At 41.8% G+C, this 24,501-nt stretch overlaps 1 protein-coding gene across 4 annotated transcripts in view; it reads left to right on the plus strand.

The window, feature by feature from the left end:
• LOC106574338 (neural cell adhesion molecule 2) overlaps positions 1-24,501 on the plus strand; it is a 491,639-nt gene that overhangs the window by 455,693 nt on the left and 11,445 nt on the right. For 2 of the 4 annotated variants that reach the window (XM_014150199.2, XM_045697543.1), the window contains exons 14-15: positions 1,621-1,795; positions 21,733-21,937. In XM_014150199.2, coding sequence (XP_014005674.1) covers positions 1,621-1,795; positions 21,733-21,937 — 380 coding nt within the window. Of the gene's footprint in view, positions 1-1,620; positions 1,796-21,729; positions 21,938-24,501 lie in introns of all 4 variants that reach the window. The other 2 variants (XM_014150197.2, XM_014150200.2) reach the window with 1 other exon arrangement.

Consider the following 24,501-nt stretch of genomic DNA (forward strand, 5'->3'; position numbering starts at 1 on the left):
TTGTCTATCCTGTTGCCTAGTCACTTTTCCCCTACCTATATTTACATATCTACTTAAATTACCTCGTACCCCTGCACATTGACTCGGCCCTGGTACCCCATGTATATAGCCTAGTTATTGTTACTTAATGTGTATTTATTCCTTATATTGTTATTTTTCTATAATTGTTTTATTTTTCTCTCTGCTTTGCTCAGAAGTAAGTAACAAAGCATGTCACTGTTAGTCTAAACCTGTTGTTTATTAAGCATATGACAAATAAAACCGGATTTGATTTGGATTTGATTTGGATCTATTACAACAATGTTCTTGACTCTGGATCAAAATAATATTTTCTCCGAATATTCAGACAAACATAAAGGTTAGGTACACTCACAATGTAATTACATTACATGGCCAAAAGTATGTGGACACCTGCTCGTCGAACATCTCATTACAAAATCATGGAAATTAATATGTTGGTCCCCCTTTTGCCAGCCTCCACTCTTCTGGAAAGGCTTTCCAGTAGATACTGGAACATTGCTGCGGGGACTTGCTTCCATTCAGCCACAAGAGCATTAGTGAGGCTCACAGTCGGTGTTCCAATTCAGCCAAAAGGTGTTTCATGGGGTTCAGTCCAGGGCTCTGTGCAGGTCAGTCAAGTTCTTCCACACTGATCTCAACAAACCATTTCTGTATGGACCTCACTTTTTGCACGGGGGCATTGTCATGCTGATACAGGAAAAGGCCTTCCCCCTAACTGTTGCCACAAAGTTGTAAGCATAGAATCGTCTGGAATGTAATTGTATGCTGTAGCGTTAAGATTTCCCTTCACTGGAACTAAGGGGATTAGCCCGAACCATGAAAAACAGCCCCAGACCATTATTCCCCTTCCACCAAACTTTACATTTGGCGCTATGCAGCATTCTCTTGGCATCAGCAAAACCCATTTGTGTCTGTTGGACTGATAGATGGTGAAGCGTGATTCATCACTCCAGAGAACGTGTTTTCAATGCTCCAGAGTCCAAAGGCGGCAAGCTTTACACCACTCCGGCCGATGTCTTGTGTGCGGCTACTCGGCCATGGAAACTAATTTCATGAAGCATCCGACAAACAGTTCTTGTGCTGACGTTGCTTCCAGAGGCGGTTTGGAACTTGGTAGTGACGAGCTTGTGTGGCCTACCACTTCGCGGCTGAGGCGTTGTTGTTCCTAGATGTTTCCACTTCACAAAAACACTGCCAGTGTTTGTCTATGAAGATTGCATGGCTGTGTGCTCGATTTAAAGAAACCTGTCAGCAACAGTTGTAGCTGAATTTGCTGAATCCACACATTTTAAGGGGAGTCCACCTACTTTTGGCCATGTAATGTACTTTGATCTATATTTGATTTGATCATATAAAGATGAAGTGTATACAAAGGCTGTAACTTACCGAGCGTACTTGTTCTTATACTGTCTTTAACACTCTCTCTCTCCCTATCTCTTCCCCTTTCTTTCTCTCATCCTTTCTTCTTTCCCCCTTCCTCCCTCAATACCCTGTTCCCCATCTAACCCTCTGTCTCTCTCCCTCCCATATTCCCCTCCCCCTTTCTCTCTTTTTGCTTCTCTCCTTCTGCTCTCTCCACCCTCCACCCCCTCTCCATAGGACAAGGAGGAGCAGTGGATGACAAAGCTGGTGTCGGGGCAGCATGACTTTGCCCTGCTGCAGCCGCTGCAGTGGAACACGCGCTACGAGGTGGAGATCACAGCTCGCAACGTCAAGGGCCTCTCGGAGCCCACCTTCTACCAGTTCTTCATGCCCCAGAAACCCGACATCATAGGTACACACAGTTGTGGGACTTGCATGTTCAAGCATGCATACACACAGACCATACTGACAAAAATCCTTAGACAAACACACACACAAAGACAGTTATGCACACAGACAGACACAAAGTTGTGTTTATATTCACTGACACTCACAGATGCCCCCACGCACACACACACACACTAGTGGTGGCTGGTGACACTTTAAATGGGGGGGACGGGCTCATAGTACAGCTGGTTTCCATGTGTTTGATACCATTCCATTTACTCCATTCCATTCATTATTATGAGCCGTCCTCCCCTTACCAACCTCCTGTGACACACACTGCTGGGCGCAAATACATACAGTGCCTTCGGAAAGTATTCAGACCCCTTGACTTTAAAAAAAAAAATGATGTTACAGCCTTATTCTAAAATGGATTAAAAATGTAAAAAATAATTATCAGCAAACTACACACAATACCCCATAATGAGAACACGAAAACAGGTTTTTAGAAATGTTTGCAAATGTATTAAAAATAAAAAACTGAAATACCTTATTTACATAAGTATTCAGCTCCTTTGCTATGAGACCCGCAATTTAGCCAAGGTGCATCCTGTTTCCATTAATCATCCTATCCTTGAGATGTTTCTACAAGTTGATTGGAGTACACCTGTGGTAAATTCAATTGATTGAACATGATTTGGAAAGGTACACACCTGTCTAATTAAGGTCCCACAGTTGACATTGCATGTCAGAGCAAATACCAAGCCATGAGGTCGAAGGAATTGTCCGTAGAGCTCCAAGACAGGATTGTGTCGAGGCACAGATCAGGGCAAGGCTATCAAAAACATTATGCAGCATTGAAGGTCCCCAAGAACACAGTTCATTCTAAAATGGAAGATGTTTGGAACCACCAAGACTCTTCCTAATGCTGGCCGCCCAGCCAAACTGAGCAATCGCCTCTATTTCGCCTCTATGGCCTATTTATTGCCTATCTCCCTACTCTTCTACATTTGCACACACTGTACATAGCAATTGGCGGAGAAGGGCCTTGGTCAGGGAGGTGACCAAGAACCTGATGGTCACTCTGTCAGAGATCTAGAGTTCCTCTGTGGAGATAGGAGAACCTTCCAAGAGGACAACCATCTCTGCAGCACTCCACCAATCAGGCCTTTATGGTAGAGTGGCCAGACAGAAGCCACTCCTCAGTAAAAGGCACATGACAGCCTGCTTGGAGTATGCCAAACGGCACCTAAGACTCTCAGACCATGAGAAACAAGATTCTCTGGTCTAATGAAACTAAGATTAAACTCTTTGGCCTGAATGCCAAGCTTCACATCTGGAGGAAACCTGGCACCATCCCAATGGTGAAGCATAGTGGTGACAGTAAATCAAATCAAAGTTTATTTGTCACGTGCGCCGAATACAACAGGTGTAGACCTTACAGTGAAATGCTTACTTACAGACTCTAACCAATAGTGCAAAAAAGGTATTAGGTGAGCAATAGGTAAGTAAAGAAATAAAACAACAGTAAAAAGACAGGCTACATACAGTAGCGAGGCCATAAAAGTAGCGAGGCTACATACAGACACCGGTTAGTCAGGCTGATTGAGGTAGTATGTACATGTAGATATGGTTAAAGTAACTATGCATATATGATGAACAGAGTGTAGCAGTAGCGTAAAAGAGGGGTTGGCGGGTGGCGGGTGGCGGGACACAATGCAGATAGCCCGGTTAGCCAATGTGCAGGAGCAATGGTTGGTCGGCCCATGCCTCATGCTGTGGGGATGTTTTTCAGCTGCAGGGACTCTGAGACTAGTCAAGATCGAGGCAAATGTGAACAGAGCAAAGTACAGAGAGGTCCTTGATGAAAACCTGCTCCAGAGCGCTCAGGACCTCAGACTGGGGTGAAGGTTCACCTTCCAACAGGACAAGGACCCTAAGGACACAGCCAAGACAACGCAGGAGTGGCTTCGAGACAGGTCTCTAAATGTCCTCTTCAGCCAGATCCCGGACTTGAACTCGATCGAACATCTCTGGAGAGACCTGAAAATAGCTGTGCAGCAACATTCCCCAGCAAACCTGACAGACTCAATGCTGTAATCGCTGCCAAAGGTGCTTCAACAAAGTACTGAGTAAAGAGTCTGAATACCTGTGTAAATGTGAAATATCCGTTTTTCATGTTTTATAAATGAGCAAAACATTCTAAAAAACTGTTTTTGCTTTGTCATTATGGGGTATTGTGTGTAGATTGATGAGGGGAATAAAATATTGAATCAATTGTAGAATATGGCTATAACGTAACAAAATGTGGAAAAAGTCAAGGGGTCCGAATACTTTCTGAAGGCACTGTACATACACACACTGTACCGTACCTACTCACCCAGGTAAACCCACTGTAGAGTTATGAGCACACACTCCAATCACCTTCTATTGGGGTTATGTGTGGGCAAAGGGAGCAGGATCAAACGCAGAGAGCGTTGGTTTGATTAGGCCATGCTGTTTGAAAAGCGTATCTGTCTGGGCCTCAATGTTCCTGGGAGAGAAGAGGCTGTAGGATGCTTATCATTATCAAACAGTCCCCAGAGTTTTATGTAAAACCACACACACACACACATACACAAACCATCACAAAAAGAACAGTTTACAGTGAGTCACCACTCCCATATATTTGCCCCCCTGTGGAGCCTGATTCAAAAAACAAGGGGAGCGTGCTTTCTTTAGTGTTTACTCTTTTTGTTGCTTAGGTCGTTTCTGCTGCTGCTCATGAAGGAGCGACTGTTTGCCTCTCTCATTACTGGAGTGGCTAAACTGCCTGTGAGTTTGTGTGTGTGATCATGTGTGTGTGTGTGTGTGTGTGTGTGTGTGTGTGTGCGCTGCTCTTTAAATGGAAAACAAGGCTGCGAACACAGTGCTTAAGCCGAGTCACTTCCTGTCGTTAGCAAACAGAGGGAGTGAGAGACCAGGGGCAAAAATTTTTTTTAAACGTTTACTTTTATCCCAATTTATTTCCTGTTAATGGGTCCAATGAGAGGGAAAGGAGTGGCCAAAATGTACCAATGACAATGGAGTCACCTATCAGTATTCGTCATTAATCGCCGCCCGTGGGGTCTATTCAGGAGGAATGTTAAAGACAAATAAGATAAATGTATTATGTAGAATAGATATGATTGTCTGTTGAATAGGGATTCGTGACAGATCTATTCATTATATTTATTACTGCAACCTTCTGAATAGTTCCCTTCACTGAACAAATCCAAATTGTTTGACTTTTGATATTGTAGTGACACCATTAAATGCCTACCTGCAGTGTATCTGATATGCTGTATAACCTCCAAGGATCTACTATATGCCTCTCTCTGTGTTTCTTTTCTAAACAATCTCTATTCAATTCTCCCTCTTTATGCATTATGCATTCCCTGGGTCTGAAATTGTTGCTTTTCTTTTTTCCGCCTCTCCTCCCATTCTTTCTCTCTCCTAGATTGTCTTGCAATGAACTGCCACTACACCTCCCCTCTCCCTTACCTTTTTCCATCCATGAACTCCCCTTTGAAAAATGTCATTGATTGCCACTCTGCCCTTGGTTCCTTTCCCTCTATCCTTCTTAAATCATAGCACCACTCACGTCAGACCTCCTGAATCACTATAGAGTCTTCCCTATTTCCCTCCTAAATCCTGTCTCGTCCCGGCTGTTTCTTTTTGAATGATCTCCTTTCTGTAGGATTTTTGGCATCCATCTTGGTTTTATGTCCCCTATGTGTTTAACATATAGCCTGATGGATGTGAATGGAACGGAACATTTTGTATGTTGAATGATATGGCGAGTGTTTGTCTCTGTTTAAAGCTACCATAGAGGTAATCATTGTCATATACTACTCACTTTTAACACACACCAGTGGTGCTGGTTTAAATAAATTGAAAAGAACATAACAGAAACGTCCGCAAACTATGTGCTCTTTATAACACCTTTAAAGGATCATTAAAGTTGTAAGTTGAACCACTCTTCACTGGTAATGTAAACTTCTAAAATATTCCCCTTGATAGCAACGCTACTGTTGCTATCAAAATAATAATGATGCCCATTAATGTAATTGCAGCTCTCATGAATTCCGTTTCTTTTTTCACAGGAAAACAAGACAGGGTGATGTACAGCCAATTATCTTGAACACGCCCTACCCCCCAAAAAACCCACAAGCATGTACATACAAAACACTCAACACTGTTGCAATACATTTTTTAATCAAGAGTAATTTCAGTTTGGAAATTAGCTATGTTGGGGAAGCAGCCTAGAAATGCTGTGAAAATGTTTACTTTCTTACGGAGCCACTTAGGGATCATGGAGGAGAAAAAAAGACTGGCAGGCAAATCCGTTCCCTAGTTTTTTTTTATCCATTCCCTCAGATGTTTTATTTGTTCCATGTTCTCCTTGTGTAGACTAATATGTTGTTCCCACTTGCCGAAAACATATTGCAGCCTAAATATCATTATATTAGTAAATTACATGCTTCAAATGGTGATGATTACTTAACATTTAATAGCTTATTTCCAGTTTCAGTGTTTTCATATGCCTCCAAATCATAAGGGCAAATAATAGGTAACGGGTGTGAAAAACCCCTCAACTAGCCAAAGGAATTTCAATAGCCTGAAAAGCCAGGAGCCTCACTGGCAGTCATAACTGAATGATGGACAGTACCAGTCAAAAGTATGGACACACCGTCTCATTCAAGGGTTTTTCTTTATTTTTACTATTTTCTACATTGTAGAATCATATTGGAGACATCAAAACTATGAAATAACACATATGGAATCATGTAGTAGCCAAAAAAGTGTAAATATATATATATATGAGATTCTTCAAAGTAGTCACTCTTTGCCTTGATGACAGCTTTGCACACTCTTGGCATTCTCTCAACCAGCTTCATGAGGTAGTCACCTGGAATGCATTTCAATTAACATGTGTGCCTTTTTAAAAGTTAATTAGTGGAATTTATTTCCTTCTTAATGCGTTTGAGCCAATCAGTTGTGTTGTGACAAGGTATGGGGTGGTAACAGACCAAGTCCATATTATGACAAGAACAGCTCAAATAAGCAAATAGAAAAGACAGTCCATCATTACTTTAATTAAGACATGAAAGTCAGTCGATTTCTTGAACTTTGAGCATTTCGTCAGATTCTATAATGCAACTGGCTCTTATGCGGACCAACACAGGAAAGGAAGACCCAGAGTTACCTCTGCTGCAGATGATGTCATTAGAGTTACCAGCCTCAGATATTGCAGCCCAAATAAATGCTTCACAGAATTCAAGTAACAGACACATCTCAACATCAACTGTTCAGTGGAGACTACGTGAATCAGGCCTTCATGGTCGAATTGTTGCAAAGAAACCACTGCTAAAGGACACCAATAAGAAGAAGATACTTGCTTGGGCCAAGAAATACGAGCAATGGACATTAGACCTGTGGAAATCTGTCCTTTGGTCTGATGATTCCAACTTTGAGATTTTTGGTTCTAACCGCTGTGTCTTTGTGAGAAGCCGAGTAGGTAAACAGATGATCTCCGCATGTGTGGTTCCCACTGTGAAGCATGGGAGAGAAGGTGTGATGGTGGGGGTGCTTTGCTGGTGTTTGTGATTAATTTAAAATTCAAGGCACACTTAACCAGCATGGCTACCACAGCATTCTGCAGCGATACGCAATCCCATCTGGTTTTTGCTTAGTGGGACTATCATTTGTTTTTCAACAGGACAATGACCCAACACACCTCCAGGCTGTGTAAGGGCTATTTGACCAAGTAGGAGAGTGATGGAGTGCTGCATCAGATGACCTGGCCTCCACAATCACCCGACCTCAACCCAATTGAGATGGTTTGGGATGAGTTGGACCGCAGAGTGAAGGAAAAGCAGTCAACAAGTGCTCAGCATATGTGGGAACTCCTTCAAGACTGTTGGAAAAGCATTCCAGGTGAAGCTGGTTGAGAGAATGCCAAGAGTGTGCAAAGCTGTCATCAAGGCAAAGGGTGGCTACTTTGAAGAATCTGAAATATAAAACATATTTTGATTTGTTTAAAATCTTTTGGTTACTACATGATTCCATATGTGTTTTTTCATAGTTTTGATGCCTTCACTATTATTCTACGATGTAGAAAATAGTCAAAATAAAGAAAATCCCCCTGAATGAGTGGTTGTGTCCAAACTTTTGACTGGTACTGTATGTTTACACTTTGTGCAAACTCGTATCTATGCAACTTGGACAACATGAACAGTTGTCAATTTTGGGTGCTTACCCCTCATGCATAAAGTTAGGGCCATATAAGTCCAGTAAAACATGGTGCATCCAAGCACCTGGATGTGTTTATGTTGTTTACAATTGTGCATGTGACTCATCTGAGGCAGAAAGGAAAGGCATGCAAATTTATTGTGCATCATTTCCAAGAGGCTTCGGGGGTAAAAGGTGCAATTATGCGCTCTCATCCCTGCGCTAGGCAGGTGAACATCTTGTGTGACGTAACCAACCAGGCCCAGATAGATGGCTCTTTGTTCATAACTAAAACTGATAGCTATTTGCTTTGTTGCAATGACAAATTTATTGTGCATCATTTCCAAGAGGCTTCGGGGGTAAAAGGTGCAATTATGCACTCTCATCCCTGCGCTAGGCAGGTGAACATCTTGTGTGACGTAGCCAACCAGGCACAGATAGATGGCTCTTTGTCCATAACTAAAACTGATAGCTATTTGCTTTGTTGCAATGAGCTAATTGCCAGGCTAGAGTAGGTTGCTAAGCAACTCCTTCGGAATATAGATATAGAACAGCTAAGGTCATGAAGCAGAGCCAGACGGAATTCCTGCCTAGGGATGAGAGTGCATCATTGCACCATATTTGCACCTTGAGTGGTTTTAAACGCCCGTTACTAATATGCCCTTATGATTCGGAAGCAAATGAAAATAAGCTATTGAATGGTCATTGATCACCATCATTTGAAGCATTTAGGCTGCAGTATGTTGTTGGCCAAGTGGGACTGTCATGATAGCCGACATAAAAAGAAGAGGGGACGAATACAAAATCAGAGGGAACAGATAAAAAGAAAAAGGGATTAAGCTGGCTGTTTTATTTCTTCTCCGCCATGACCCCTAAGGGGCTCCATACTTTCGCTAACATTTCTAGGCAATAATTCCTGGTGGAGCTTCTGAATATGACAGAAACTCTCCGAAAGGACAGACCATGTCAAGTCACTGTGATTACAGTCGTTTGGTTGTCAGGCGTCCCATTTAGGGGGCCATTTTGAGTCATTTGAGCTGTGTGATTTAACAAGTGGCTGATTCTAGGCCCTATCACTCCCTTCCCAGGAACACTTTTGTCTGTGCTTTACAACAATCACCACACCATCGAGCCCAAATAACCGGCCCCATTTCGTTCCACAACCCTAGCGGCAACGAGGGTACTTTGCTCTTTAAAAGTGTGTTCAGTGGTAACGCTCCGTTTGGGCTCGCCATTTTGGAGTTGCGTGCAGGCCAGATCTCGGGGCCTTTTCGTGAGTCATCATTCTTGATGAATTGTTGGAGAGTTGTTAAGGAAAGAAAGTGCCTGGATGTCTGTGTCTAATGTTTCTGTGACCTTTGGTCTTAGATGTGGAAGAGATGTAGTATACCATATAAACGGAACATTGTAAATGCACTGGGATAATGTGTGAACTTTTGGTCAAGGCAATTTTGTCTCGTAACTGCAAGGAGAATGTTTAAAATGACATTACAGAGTAGATATTATAATATTACATGCAATTCAAGCATTAAAGTGCAAAGTTATACACTTCTTAGTTTGCTTGAAATGGCATGAGAAGAATGATTTACAACATAGTCTATGTTTCTCCAGACAACACTCTAGTTTAAAACAACATATAATAGTCTTTGATGGTTTTTCCATTTCCTAATTATTGAAGTGTACTTCAGCTATGTTAAGGCTCTTTAATTCAGCCTTAGTAATGGTGGAGACTCATCATTCCTCTTATCTCTTAACTAAGAGGATCTGGTGTGGGTGTGCTGATTCTCTTCCAAGGCTTTCTCTAGTGGAGTAGCAATACTTCCCCATGGCATAGAGCACAAATTGGACCCTCAAGTCTAGCTATGATGGCGTCACACACACACACACACTCACAGTGATGTTTATCCCTAAAAACCATTAGCACCCGCAAGTTTCCGCCCAATCAACGGCTCCCGTTTTGTCATCGTTAATTGACCGACTACCTCTCAGATCTAATCAAGTCCAACCCAATGAGTGCTCTGGCCTAATGAGTTGATGACAGAGACGTAGACGTATACGGATGGCTCCCACTCCAAGAGAGATGCAGGATGACTTGCATTATTAACAGACTATCAAATTGAGCCGCTAATGGGCTAATAAATCAAGAGCCAATAGGACGTGCTTTCTAGATTAATCACATGGAATAAGCAGACTGCGAAATTGATATACATCGCCATCGGTTTGATAGGATATAGAGTAGAAGACTAGAAAGACACACAATTAGCGAATTTTAACAAACGTTGTCATTCCCGGTCTTTTCTGCTACTTTGAGCTGATTTGTCACTGCTTGGATTATGAGGATAAGATCAAAAGCTATAAGGTATAGAGTTCTATCCTCTCACTGGGGCTCTGAAACTGATGTGGGCTCTGTTATTCTCAACGACCTCAAAGACATAATTCGGCACTGCGAAAGGAAGTAGTAGTAGTAGTTGTGTTTTGAAGCCGAACCCAGGTAATATATTTGGCGGAATAGATTGGAATGAATTTCGAACACACACAAGGTAGGCAGCTAGAGCAGCTAACCCCAGAGGCACTTGACAGCATAACAAGACTTCTCCTTGTTCCCCTTTTCCGTTTACCCTCCTTTTTTCTTTATTTTCATTGTTTTCAGTCGAGAGATCTAGCTACCCGAGACCTTGAGACACCCCAGCTGTCATCGTTTGAACATTGCAAGGCACCTAATAGACATTTGTCTCTGTCAAGATTTGAATTACATTCACGAGGATTCTTTTTCATTTCACCTTATTGCTCAGCAAATTGGAAATCGGAGGTGTGAAAAGTAAAAAAGCGGCATGTATTTCCCCCCGCTTCCTTCCTTGGTCCCGCTTATTTGAAATGTGTTGCTTCACGTCCATTGATTCCCTCCAATAATAAAGAGATCAAACCAGGCTCGCAATGGAATGCACGGCAAACGACTGCTGAGCTAGCAGCTCAAGAAAGATTGATACGGTTTAGAGAGTATGTGTCACTGTGAGGAAAAAAGACACTGTTAATGGGCTCTCTCCCTTGGAATGCCCCATTTTCAATCACCAACTATTTATAATTTACTATATATGCTTTGACAATGTCCTTTCCACTATTTGAAGCGCGGTCAGTGAACCATCATACCCAGTCGGCAAATTTTGACATTGGACATTATAATGACGTTGCTTCCTACTTGTAAACTGGTTTCTAGTTATAGAGATGTCAGATTACAACCAGGTAAAAGTGTTCTTAATTATAACCCCTAAACTCTACGACATTAAAGTGATGCACTAACACTATGTTTTGTCTCTCTTTTTCTTCCTGTAATTGCCTTGATCGACAAGGATCTGCCCTGTTCTTCAAGAGGCTATAATTGAATAGTAAAGCTTTATTACTATGATTACAAGGGGTTTAAAACCGTAGAGGGCCAGAGCCACCAGCCTCCAAACCAAAGGAGTGGATTGGACAGGAACCAGGATGTGTGCGGAATGTGACTCAGCACAACAGTATAATACCCGTCTATGGCTATGACCAAATTCTCATAATGTGCTATTTAGAAGGTAACTAGGCATAAATAAAAGTAATTTGTGTCTTTTCTATGTCCTTAAATTATTATTTTCTCCTTATGCTTTGTTCAGGATGGGGTTTGTAGCAATCATCCATTATTGTTTTGTTTTGTTTTTTGTATGCGTATTCCATAGTTCTCTTTTCATAACACGACGGCTTTTGTGTGATTATTTTTATTCAATTGATTTTAATTGATTTAGTTCCATTCATCCTATGTTTGTTTAACTGTTTTATTACTACCAATGCTGAATTGATTGCATTCATTGACAAGGTCTTCAAGGCCTCACCTCTACCGCCAAAGAAAAACAGCTCCACATTAGGCTGTCTATTATTATTATTATTATTATTATTGTCTAAATCTGTTGAATCTTTCACAAAGATTTGCCCTGACCAACCTTCAGATGCGCATTCAGAGCAGTTATCAGTAATCTGAACACTTATGATTTTATACACAAACGAGTGTTTCATCAAAATATTAAAACAGACAATTGAACTGAGTTTTAATGCACTCTGAGAGCAAAATTGTTCAATACGACATTGCGCAGTTTTGATGAGAAAAGGTCAATAAGGTAAACATTTTTTATCATTGCTCTGTTTACCCTTGAGGAGTACTTGCAAAGCTATGCATGCATCTCAAATGGCACCCAATTCTCTATATACTGCACTACCGCTCACCTGGTCAAAAGTAGTGCACGATAAAGGGAATAGGGTGCCATTTGGGACGCATTCTAACATTCTTAATGGGAGACAGGAAAGTGGTTACCACCTACTAAGCTTTGGCTCATCTACCTTCAAATGAATTCAGATTCATTTGCCGACAGAGAGAGCCCCGTGGCGGAGGGAAAATATTGATCCAATCAAAGAGGTTTGCCGCTGCCTCACGTCCCATGATGCAACACTAAAAACACACTACTTTAATTTAAATTCCTAGCCACAAGGCTTTCTCTTTTTCTCATTCACTCAATCTTCCTCTCTCCTTCTGTCTCTATTCCCGCTCTTCCTTGCGCTAAACTGCTTGCTCTGACGGTGCTTGCCACTGATTGCTCTCGCTGCCAGCGTTGTTCGTTCTCGTTCAGGTGTGTCTGTAGGTGTTCGGCTCTGACCCCATGCCACAGGCTCTATTTGATCAACACCAAGGTCACCGGTGCTCACCAGTGCTCACAATTAGAAAACACCAGAGGTGTGTCCCGAATGGTACTACAGTAGTGGGACACAGCCCAGATGAGGAGAGGAGAGGAATCTGAGCTAACTGCTTGAGTGTGTATTCGCATAATATGTATGAAATTAGATATTTTTGCTGGGGTAAAAAAACAAATCTATGTGGAAATAGCTGGGGTAGCTTTCGGTGAGGGGTATCGTATGTGTTTGGTTATGACCACCTTTATCCAGGTTACCGGCGTAGGTTATGGCTCACAGTGTGTGCGTCTGTCTGTTTGTATGTCTGTCTAGCTTGGTGATGGTGCTTTCTATGTCCTCTTGTCCTACCTGGGCCTGCATTTATCTCCAACAGCCTGTGCCTGGGGTATATGACTATGAAGTGTGTGTCTGTCTGGGTTGGTTATTGGCTCACTGTGCAGGATCCTGGGCGTGAAGCATCTCAGACTATGCATATCTGGCTTGGTGAGTGACAGTGTTCTCTCTGTCCCTCTTGTCCTGCCTGTCGGAACTCTGTTGTGGAACTGGGAGCTGGGGTGTTTTACTGTATGATTTGTACTATGTCTGTCCGGGTTATTGGCAGCAGCTACTCAGAGGGGTTGGGTTAAAAGCGGAAGACACATTTCAGTTGTATCCCCCTTTCCTTTCTTCCTGGGGTCCAAACACATTAATGCACTTACATTACACATAAAACACAAGATAAAACAGCACATGATATAACATTATTACACCACAACATACAGTGCATTCAGAAAGTATTCAGACCCCTTGACTTTTTCCACATTTTGTTACGTTATAGATTTATTGTAAAATGGAATAAATAAAACCATTTCCTCATCAATATACACGCAATACCCCATAATGGCGAAGTGAAAACAGTTTTTGAGAAATGTTTGCATATCTATTCAGAATCTTTCTTATGAGACTTGAAATTGAGCTTCAGGTGCATTCTGTTTCCATTGATCAGCCTTGATGTTTCTACAACTTGATTGGGGTCCACCTGTGGTAAATTCAATTGGACATGATTTGGAAAGGGAAACAAATCAAATCAAATGTTATTGGTCACATACACATGGTTAGCAGATGTTATTGCGAGTGTAGCGAAATACTTGTGCTTCTAGTTCCGACAGTGTAGCAATATCTAACAAGTAATCTAACAATTCCACAACAACTACCTAATACACACAAATCTGAGTAAAGGGATGGAATAAGAATATATACAGTTGAAGTCGGAAGTTTAAATACAATTAGGTTGGAGTCATTAAAACTTGTTTTTCAACCACTCCACAAATTTCTTATTAACAAACTATAGTTTTGGCAAGTCGGTTAGGACATCTACTCTGTGCATGACACAAGTAATTTTTCCAACAATTGTTTACAGACAGATTATATCACTTATAATTCACTGTATCACAATTCCAGTGGGTCAGAAGTTTACATACACTAAGTTGACTGTGCCTTTAAACAGCTTGGAAAATTCCAGAAAATGATGTCATGGCTTTAGAAGTTTCTGGTAGGCTAATTCACTTCTATGGGCTACGTGGGACGCTAGCGTCCCACCTGCGGGACACAGCCAGTGAAATATCAGGGTGGCAAATTCAAAACAACAAAATGTCATAATTCAAATTTCTCAAACATACAACTATTTTACACCATTTTAAAGATACACCTCTCCTTAACCTCTCTAGGCTAGGCGGGACGAATTCGTCCCACCTACGTAACAGCCACTGCTATCCTGTGGCGCGATTTTCAAAACCTTAAAAATCCTATTACTTCAATTTCTCAAACATATGACTATTTTACAGCCATTTAAAGACAAGACTCTCGTTAATCTAACCACACTGTCCGATTTCAAAAAGGCTTTACAACGAAAGCAAAACATTAGATTATGTCAGCAGAGTACCAAGCCAGAAATAATCAGACACCCATTTTTCAAGCCAGCATATAATGTCACCAAAACCCAGAAGACAGCTAAATGCAGCACTCACCTTTGATGATCTTCATCAGATGACAACCCTAGGACATTATGTTATACAATACATGCATGTTTTGTTCAATCAAGTTCATATTTATATCAAAAACCAGCTTTTTACATTAGCATGTGACGTTCAGAACTAGCATACCCCCGCAAACTTCCGGGGAATTCGCTAACATTTTACTAAATTACTCACGATAAACGTTCACAAAAAGCATAACAATTATTTTAAGAATTATAGATACAGACCTCCTCTATGCACTCGATATGTCCGATTTTAAAATAGCTTTTTGGTGAAAGCACATTTTGCAATATTCTAAGTACATAGCCCAGGCATCACGGGCTCGCTATTTAGACACCCGGCAAGTTTAGCACTCACCATAATCATATTTACTATTATAAAAGTTTCATTACCTTTTGTTATCTTCGTCAGAATACACACCCAGGACTGCTACTTCAATAACAAATGTTGCTTTGGTCCAAAATAATCCATCGTTATATCCGAATAGCGGCGTTTTGTTCGTGCGTTCCAGACACTATCCGAAATAGTAAAGAAGTGTCGCGCGCATGGCACAATTCGTGACAATAAAATTCTAAGTATTCCATTACCGTACTTCGAAGCATGTCAACCGCTGTTTAAAATCAATTTTTACGACATTTTTCTCGTAGAAAAGCGATAATATTCCGACAGGGAATCTCCTTTTCGGCAAACAGAGGAAAAAATCCCAAAGGCGGGGGCGGTCGGGGTCACGCGCATAAGCCAGTGTCCCTTGATCGGCCACTTGAGAAAGGCGATAATGTGTTTCAGCCTGGGGCTGGAATGACGACATTCTGTTTTTTCCCGGGCTCTGAGCGCCTATGGACGACGTGGGAAGTGTCACGTTAGAGCAGAGATCCTTAGTAAATGATAGAGATGGAAAAGAAGTTCAACAAATGGTCAGACAGGCCACTTCCTGTAAAGGAATCTCTCAGGTTTTGACCTGCCATTTGAGTTCTGTTATACTCACAGACACCATTCAAACAGTTTTAGAAAATTTAGGGTGTTTTCTATCCATATGTAATAAGTATATGCATATTCTAGTTACTGGGTAGGAGTGGTAACCAGATTAAATCGGGTATGTTTTTTATCCAGCCGTGTCAATACTGCCCCCTAGCCCTAACAGGATATCAGAACTCATATGGCAGGCCAAAACCTGAGAAGATTCTATACAGGAAGTGCCCTGTCTGACCATTTCTTGTCCTTCTATAGCCTCTTTATGGAAAATAGAGGATCTCTGCTGTAACGTGACATTTTCTAAGGCTCCCATAGGCTCTCAGAAGGCGCCAGAATGGGGAATGATGACTCTGCAGTCCCTGGGCGAAAAACAGTAGGGCTTTTGGAAAGTGGTCGTTCTGAGAACAATGACACGGGTGTGCGCGTGCATGTGAAGACTCCATTTTCTATTTTCAGTGTTTGAACGAAAACAAGGTCTCCTGGTCGGAATATTATCGCTATTTTACGAGAAAAATCGCATAAATATTGATTTTAAACAGCGTTTGACATGCTTCGAAGTACGGTAATGGAATATTTTGAATTTTTTTGTCACGATACGCGCCGGCGCGTCACCCTTCGGATTGTGTCTTGAACGCAAGAACAAAACGCCGCTATTTGGATATAACTATGGATTATTTGGAACCAAAACAACATTGGGTGTTGAAGTAGAAGTCCTGGGAGTGCATTCTGACAAAGAACAGCAAAGGTAATCCAATTTTTCTTATAGTAAATCAGAGTTTGGTGAGTGCCAAACTTGGTGGGTGTCAAAATAGCTAGCCATGATGGCCGGGCTATCTACTCAGAATATTGCAAAATGTGCTTTCACCGAAAAGCTATTTTAAAATCGGACACCGCGATTGCATAAAGGAGTTCTGTTTCTATAATTCTTAAAATAATTATGTTTTTTGTGAACGTTTATCGTGAGTAATTTTGTAAATTCACCGGAAGTTTTCGGTGGGTATGCTAGTTCTGAACGCCACATGCTAATGTAAAAAGCTGGTTTTTGATATAAATATGAACTTGATTGAACAAAACATGCATGTATTGTATAACATAACAATAGAACAAGCTCCCTCATGACGCCAGGACAGCGTAGTCAATCACCACCTTCCGGAGACACCTGAAACCCCACCTCTTTAAGGAATACCTAGGATAGGATAAAGTAATCCTTCTAACCCCCCCCCTTAAAAGATTTAGATGCACTATTGTAAAGTGGTTGTTCCACTGGATATCATAAGGTGAATCCACCAATTTGTAAGTCGCTCTGGATAAGAGCGTCTGCTAAATGACTTAAATGTAAATGTAAATGTAAACATAATGTCCTAGGAGTGTCATCTGATGAAGATCATCAAAGGTTAGTGCTGCATTTAGCTGTGATTTTGGTTTTTTTGACACTATATGCTCGCTTGAAAAATGGGTGTGTGATTATTTCTGGCTGGGTACTCTCCTGACATAATCTAATGTTTTGCTTTCTTTGTAAAGCCTTTTTGAAATCGGACAATGTGGTTAGATAAAGGAGAGTCTTGTCTTTAAAATGGTGTAAAATAGTCATATGTTTGAAAAATTGAAGTTTTGGGATTTTTGAGGAGTTTGTAATTCGCGCCACGCTCTATCATTGGAACGCCTCGCCAATATCCAATGATAGAGCGTGACGCGAATTACAAACTCCTCAAAAATTATTATAATTTTTTTAACCTTTATTTAATTAGGCAAGTCAGTTAATTTCTTATGGGCTGGTGGGACGGCCAACTTTCGGTGAAATCGCAGAGCGCGAAATTCTAACTACAGAATTATCAATATTTAACTTTCATAAAATCACAAGTGTAAAGCATCAAAATAAATCTTAACTTCTTGTTAACCTGTTAGGGCTAGGGGGCAGTATTTACACCGCCGGATAAAAAACGTACCCGATTTAATCTGGTTACCACTCCTACCCAGTAACGAGAAAATGCATATACTTATTGCATATGGATAGAAAACACCCTGAAGTTTCTAAAACTGTTTGAATGGTGTCTGTGAATATAACAGAACTCATTTGGCAGGCAAAAAACTGAGAAGGTTTCATGCAGGAAGTGGCCTGTCTGACAAGGTGTCGTTCTTCTTGTCTTTGTTTATTGAAGAGTGAGGATCTTAGCTGTCCCGTGACACTTCCTACGGCTGCCATAGGGTCTCAGAAGGCGGTAAAAAGCTGAATCGTGGCTTTGCAGGCTCTGGCTGAAACAAAGTAGCGCGTTTGGGTAGTGGCTGGTTACAGTACTGTGAGACTCAGGCTCGTGCCCGCGTCGACCGAAAGCTTTGTTTACTTTCCTCTGTTTAGCTAAATGGACATTCCCGGTCGGAATATTATCGCTTTTTTACGAGAAAAATGGCATAAAAATGGATTTTAAACAGCGGTTGACATGCTTCGAAGTACGGTAATGGAATATTTAGATTTTTTTTGTCACGAATTGCGCCATGCGCACGACCCTGATTTACCATTTCAGATAGTGTCTGGGACGCACGAACAAAACGCCGCTATTCGGATATAACGATGGATTATTTTGGACCAAACCAACATTTGTTATTGAAGTAGCAGTCCTGGGAGTGCATTCTGACGAAGACATCAAAAGGTAATCAAAGTTTTATAATAGTAAATGTGATATTGGTGAAGGCTAAACTTGCTGGGTGTCTAAATAGCTAGCCCGTGATGGCTGGGCTATGTACTTAGAATATTGCAAAATGTGCTTTCACCAAAAAGCTATTTTAAAATCGGACATATCGAGTGCATAGAGGAGTTCTGTATCTATAATTCTTAAAATAATTGTTATGCTTTTTGTGAACGTTTATCGTGAGTAATTTAGTAAATTGTTAGCGAATTCCCGGGAAGTTTGCGGGGAATTTGCTAGTTCTGAACGTCACATGCAAATGTAAAAAAGCTGTTTTTTGATATAAATATGAACTTGATTGAACAAAACATGCATGTATTGTATAACATAATGTCCTAGGGTTGTCATCTGATGAAGATCATCAAAGGTTAGTGCTGCATTTAGCTGTCTTCTGGGTTTTTGTGACATTATATGCTAGCTTGAAAAATGGGTGTCTGATTATTTCTGGCTTGGTACTCTGCTGACATAATCTAATGTTTTGCTTTCGTTGTAAAGCCTTTTTGAAATCGGACAGTGTGGTTAGATTAACGAGAGTCTTGTCTTTAAATAGCTGTAAAATAGTCATATGTTTGAGAAATTGAAGTAATAGCATTTCAAAGGTTTTGAAAATCGCGCCACAGGATTCAACTGGCTGTTACGTAGGTGGGACGAATTCGTCCCGCCGGTCCCATAGAGGTTAATCCAGCCGCTGTCAGATTTCAAAAAGGCTTTATGGTGAAAGCACACCATGCCATTATCTGAGGACAGCGCCTGCATACAAAACCATGAAAAACATATTTCAACCAGGCAGGTGCGACACGAAGGTCAGAAATAGCGATATTAAAAATGCCTTACCTTTGATGATCTTCTTCTGTTCGCAAAAGGTCTCAATTACATCACAAATGGTCCTTTTGTTCGATAATGTCCTTCTTTATATCCATAAAAACTCAGTTTAGCTGGCGCGCTTCAGTCAATAATCCACCCAGAGAAAAAATGATTTAATCAATTTTAGAATAAGGTTGTAACGTACATTTTTGGGGTGGAAAAGATCAAGGGGCCTGAATACCTTCCGAATGCACTGTATCTACAATACAAAAAATGTATAATACCATCATCCAACGTTATTTCAAATTATGTGTGTGTAGAGTGCTAGCATTTGTGTGTGTACCTGTGTGTGTGTCTCTTCACAGTCCACACCATAAGGTGTCTTTTTATCTGTTTTTTTATCTGATTCTACTGCTTGCATCAGTTACCTGATGTGGAATAGAGTTCCATGTAGTCATGGCTCAATGTAGTACTGTGTGCCTGCCATAGTCTGTTCTGGACTTGGGGATTGTGAAGAGACCTCTGGTGGCATGTCTTGTGGGGTATGCAGGGGTGTTCGAGCTGTGTGCTAGTAGTTTAAACGAACAGCTCGGTGCATTCAGCTTGTCAGCACTTCTTTAAAAAACAAGTAGTGATGATGTCAATCTCTTCACTTTGAGCCATGAGAGATTTACATGCATACTACTAATGTTAGCTCCCCATGTACATTAAGTCGCTCTGGATAAGAGCGTTTGCTAAATGACGTAAATGTAAAATGAAAAAAAAAAAATCCCTCTTTGTGGCACCTGACCACACAACTGAACAGTAGTCCAGGTTTGACAAAACAAGGGCCTGTAGGACCTGCCTTGTTGATAGTGTTGGAAAGCAGAGCAGTGCTTTATGTCAACATGTTTTGACCATGTCAGTTTATAATCCAGGGTTACTCCAAGCAGTTTAGTCACATCAACTTGCTCAATTTACACATTATTCATTACAAGATTTAGTTGAGGTTCATGGTTTAGTGAATGATTTGTCCCTAATACAATGCTTTTAGTTTTTTAAATGTTTACGACTAACTTATTCCCTTCCACCCATTCTGAAACCTGCTGCACCTCTTTGTTAACATATTCTTATTCATATTCTCTTATTTAGAATGCTTATTTAGAACGGCCAGTTTCGAATGATGCAACAATCAGCATTTGAGCTGGCCACACTTTTTTCAGAAACTATTTACACAAACACAGTCCTTACAAAGTTATGTCCAGAATGTGAGAAGTTTATTTTTGGATGCAATGTTCTGACATTCACAGAAGTAGCTACAGCATAACACAATCATCCAAACCGGAAAAATGTAGGCTACATTTGGCCTAGCACTAACTGAGGAAAGATTGACATAACACAAGCGGTCATATTTTCTAACTCTCGGCTGACATAAACTACAATATGAATTAGCTAATAGCAATTACTATGTATAATTAATTACATCACGGGTGAGCTCACCATTGATCTAAATAATTGAGTAAAACACTTTCTAGAAATCGAAAGTAATCCGACGATAGGTAGTTTGTGCGCGCCACCATGTTTGTTTTTTTCACATCAACAAAAGATAATAAGACAAGACAAGATGAGTTTGGTCTGTTTATAGTATGCATGTTGAAGGGGGTCTACCAGCGTTCACATCCCACCATTAACCTCCGGAAGTTCTCGAAAAATGAGTGAACCCTTACTCACCTCGGTTTGTTATAAAATGTTTGGTCCGACATGGCTCACATCAACACTTGGCTGCATGAGTATTAGTAACTGGTGTCACGTGAGGTTTCCTGGTTGCTCCTAATTACACACCACAGACCAACAAATATTTTTTACATCAACAACATAGGAATCAATACAAAACGTATTGTATTACCTATTACACACTCTATTAGGCCCAGCCTTTGGATCATTGGTTTTTCTAGATATGGCTACTCTGTTGTGATCACCACATCTGATGGATTTGTATACTGTTTTAAAGCACAATTCTGTAGCATCAGTAAAGGTGTGATCAATATAATTGATTATATAATTTCTGTGCTGTTTGTAACTACTATGGTAGGTTGACTGATTACCTGAACCAGGTTGTAGGCATTAGTTCCAGTTTGAAGCTTTTTCTTGAGTTGGCAGCTTGATGAAAGCCAGTCAATATTTAAATCACCCAACAAATATACCACTCTGTTGAAATCACATACATTATCAAGCACATACTGACTGTTAGCACTTGGAGGTCTATAGCAGCTTCCCACAGGGCTCTCTCTCCCCATTTCTCCCATCTTAGCAGACTCCCTGTTCAGCAGTTTGGGTCTGGGGGCGGGGGCGGGGGTGACTCGGTATATAACTTGTTGAGTGACAATACTCTCTCTCTGTCTGGCCTCCATCCAGCAGACTCCCTGTTCAGGGGCCTTGGACTCAGGCCTGTGGGTGGTCAGGGTTATGTTAATAAGATGTGTGTCACTTACACTTTCTCTGTAACTCATTGAGTGACAGTACTCTCCCTCTGTCCGGCCTCCATCCAGCAGACTCCCTGTTCAGCGGCCTGGGGTTGGGGCCTGTGGTGGGCCTGGGCCTGGTCGGCTTCCTCCTGGTCCTCGTAGTGGTGGACGTCAGCTGCTACTTCCTGCGCCAGTGCGGCCTGCTCATGTGTATCACACGCAAGCTCTGCAGCAAGAAGACGACCACCAGCGGCAAGAGCAAGGAGATGGAGGAGGGCAAGGCCGCATACCTGTGAGTGGACCTTTGAATTGTGAAGACTGACCTTGTGTCATAGAATGTGTGATGTGACATTGTCAGGCAGTTAGTCGCAAGTGATTGTTCACCTGCTCACTCACTCACTTGCTTACTCACTCACTCCCTCGCTCCCTCACTCACTCAGAGTGTATCTCAATTCTTTCTACTACCTTTTCCCTCATACATTCTGATCTGGAAGAATTGTATAGGTGAAAGTTAATCCTCCATTTTGTTTCTGACATATTTATTTTCACCTGTCCAAACTTTACATATAATTGCAGATGATGGAAAGTAAGCCAATTTAGACTATTGAGACGCACGCAAAGGCAGTTTATATCTCACCCGGACACTCCCTACTGTCAAAATATGTAAATCACTTAATGCTCACTCTTCATTATGCAGAAATATACTTGGCACAGTTTGTTTTTCATGTGAACTTGTATGTGGTATGTTTGGTGTGTATGCACGCACGTGTTGGTGTTTGCATGTTCGTGCATGTGTGTCAAATCAAATTGTATTAGTCACATGCGCCGAATATAACAGGTGTTGACCTTACAGTGAAATGCTTACTTACGAGCCCCTAACCAACAATGCAGTTTAAAAAATATACGGATAAGAATAAGAGATAAAAGTAACAAGTAATTACAGTGCAGCAGTAAAATAACAACAGCGAGACTATAAACGGGGGTACCGACACAGAGTAAATGTGCGGAGGCACCGGTTAGTTGAGGTACATGTAGATAGTTATTAAAGTGACTATGCATAGATGACAACAGAGAGTAGCAGGTGTGTAAAGAAGGGGGGAGCAATGCAAATAGTCTGGGTAGCCATTTGACTAGATGTTCATGAGTCTTATGGCTTGGGGGTAGAAGCTGTTAAGAAGCCTCTTGGACCTAGACTTGGCGTTCCGGTACCGCTTGCCGTGCGGTAGCAGAGAGAACAGTCTATGACTAGGGTGGCTGGAGTCTTTGACAATTTTTAGGGCCGTCCTCTGACAACACCTGGTGTAGAGGTCCTGGATGGCAGGAAGCTTGGCCCTAGTGATGTACTGGGCCGTTCACACTACCCTCTGTAGTGCCTTGCGGTCGGAGGCCAAGCAGTTGCCATACCAGGCAGTGATGCAGCAATTCAGGATGCTCTCAATGGTGCAGCTGTAGAACCTTTTGAGGATCTGAGGACCCATGCAAAATCTTTTCAGTCTCCTGAGGGGGAATGCGTTTTGTTATGCCCTCTTCACGGCTGTCCTGGTGTGCTTGGACCATGTTAGTTTGTTGGTGATGTGGACACCAAGGAACTTGAAGCTCTCAACCTGCTCCACTGCAGCCCCGTCGATGAGAATGGGAGCGTGCTCGGTCCTCTTTTTTCTGTAGTCCACAATCATCTGCTTTGTCTTGATCAGATTGTGGGAGAGGTTGTTGTCCTGGCACCACACGGCCAGGTCTCTGACCTCCTCCCTATAAGCTGTCTCGTCGTTGTCGGTGATCAGGCCTACCACTGTTGTGTCATCGGCAAATTTAATGATGGTGTTGGAGTCGTGCCTGGCTGTGCAGTCATGAGTGAACAGGGAGGACACAAGAGGGGACTGAGTGAACAGCCCTGAGGGACCCCTATGTTGAGGATCAGCATAACAGATGAGTTATTACCTACCCTCACCACCTGTGGGCGGCCCGTCAGGAAGTCCAGGATCCAGTTGCAGAGGGAGGTGTTTAGTCCCAGGGTCCTTAGCTTATTGATATGCTTTGAGGGCGCTATGGTGTTGAACTCTGAGCTGTAGTCAATGAATAGTATTCTCACATAAGTGTTCCTTTTGTTCAGGTCGGAAAGGACAGTGTAGAGAGCAATAGAGATTGCATCATCTGTGGATCTGTTGGGGCGTTATGCAAATTGGAGTGGGTCTAGTGTTTCTGGGATAACGGTGTTGATGTAAGCCATGACCAGCCTTTCAAAGCACTTCATGGCTGCAGACATGAGTGCTACGGGTTGGTAGTCATTTCAGCAGGTTACCTTAGTGTTCTTGGGCACAGGCACTATGTTGGTCTGCTTGAAACATGTTGGTATTACAGACTCGGACAGGGAGAGGTTGAAAATGTCGGTGAAAACACTTGCCAGTTGGTCAGTGCATGCTCACAGTACACGTCCTGGTAATCTGTCCGGACCTGCGGCCTTTTGAATGTTGACCCGTTTAAAGGTCTTACTCACATTGGCTGCGGAGAGCGTGACCACACTGTTTTCCAGAACAGCTAGTGCTCTCATGCATGTTTCAGTGTTATTTGCCTCGAAGCGAGCATAGAAGTAGTTTAGCTTGTCTGGTAGGCTTGTGTCACTGGACAGCTCTCGGCTGTGCTTCCTTCCTAGTCTGTAATGGTTTGCAAGCCCTGCCACATCCGACGAGCATCAGAGGCGGTGTAGTACAATTCAATCTTAGTCCTGTATTGACGCTTTGCCTGTTTGATGGTTCTTCGGATGGCATAGCGGGATTTCTTATAAGCTTCCAGGTTAGAGTCCCGCTCCTTGAAAGCGGCAGCTCTAGCCTTTAGCTCAGTGTGGATGCTCCCTGTAAT

The sequence above is a fragment of the Salmo salar genome, chromosome ssa16 (genome assembly GCF_905237065.1).
Source record: "Salmo salar chromosome ssa16, Ssal_v3.1, whole genome shotgun sequence".
Lineage (NCBI taxonomy): Eukaryota > Metazoa > Chordata > Actinopteri > Salmoniformes > Salmonidae > Salmo > Salmo salar.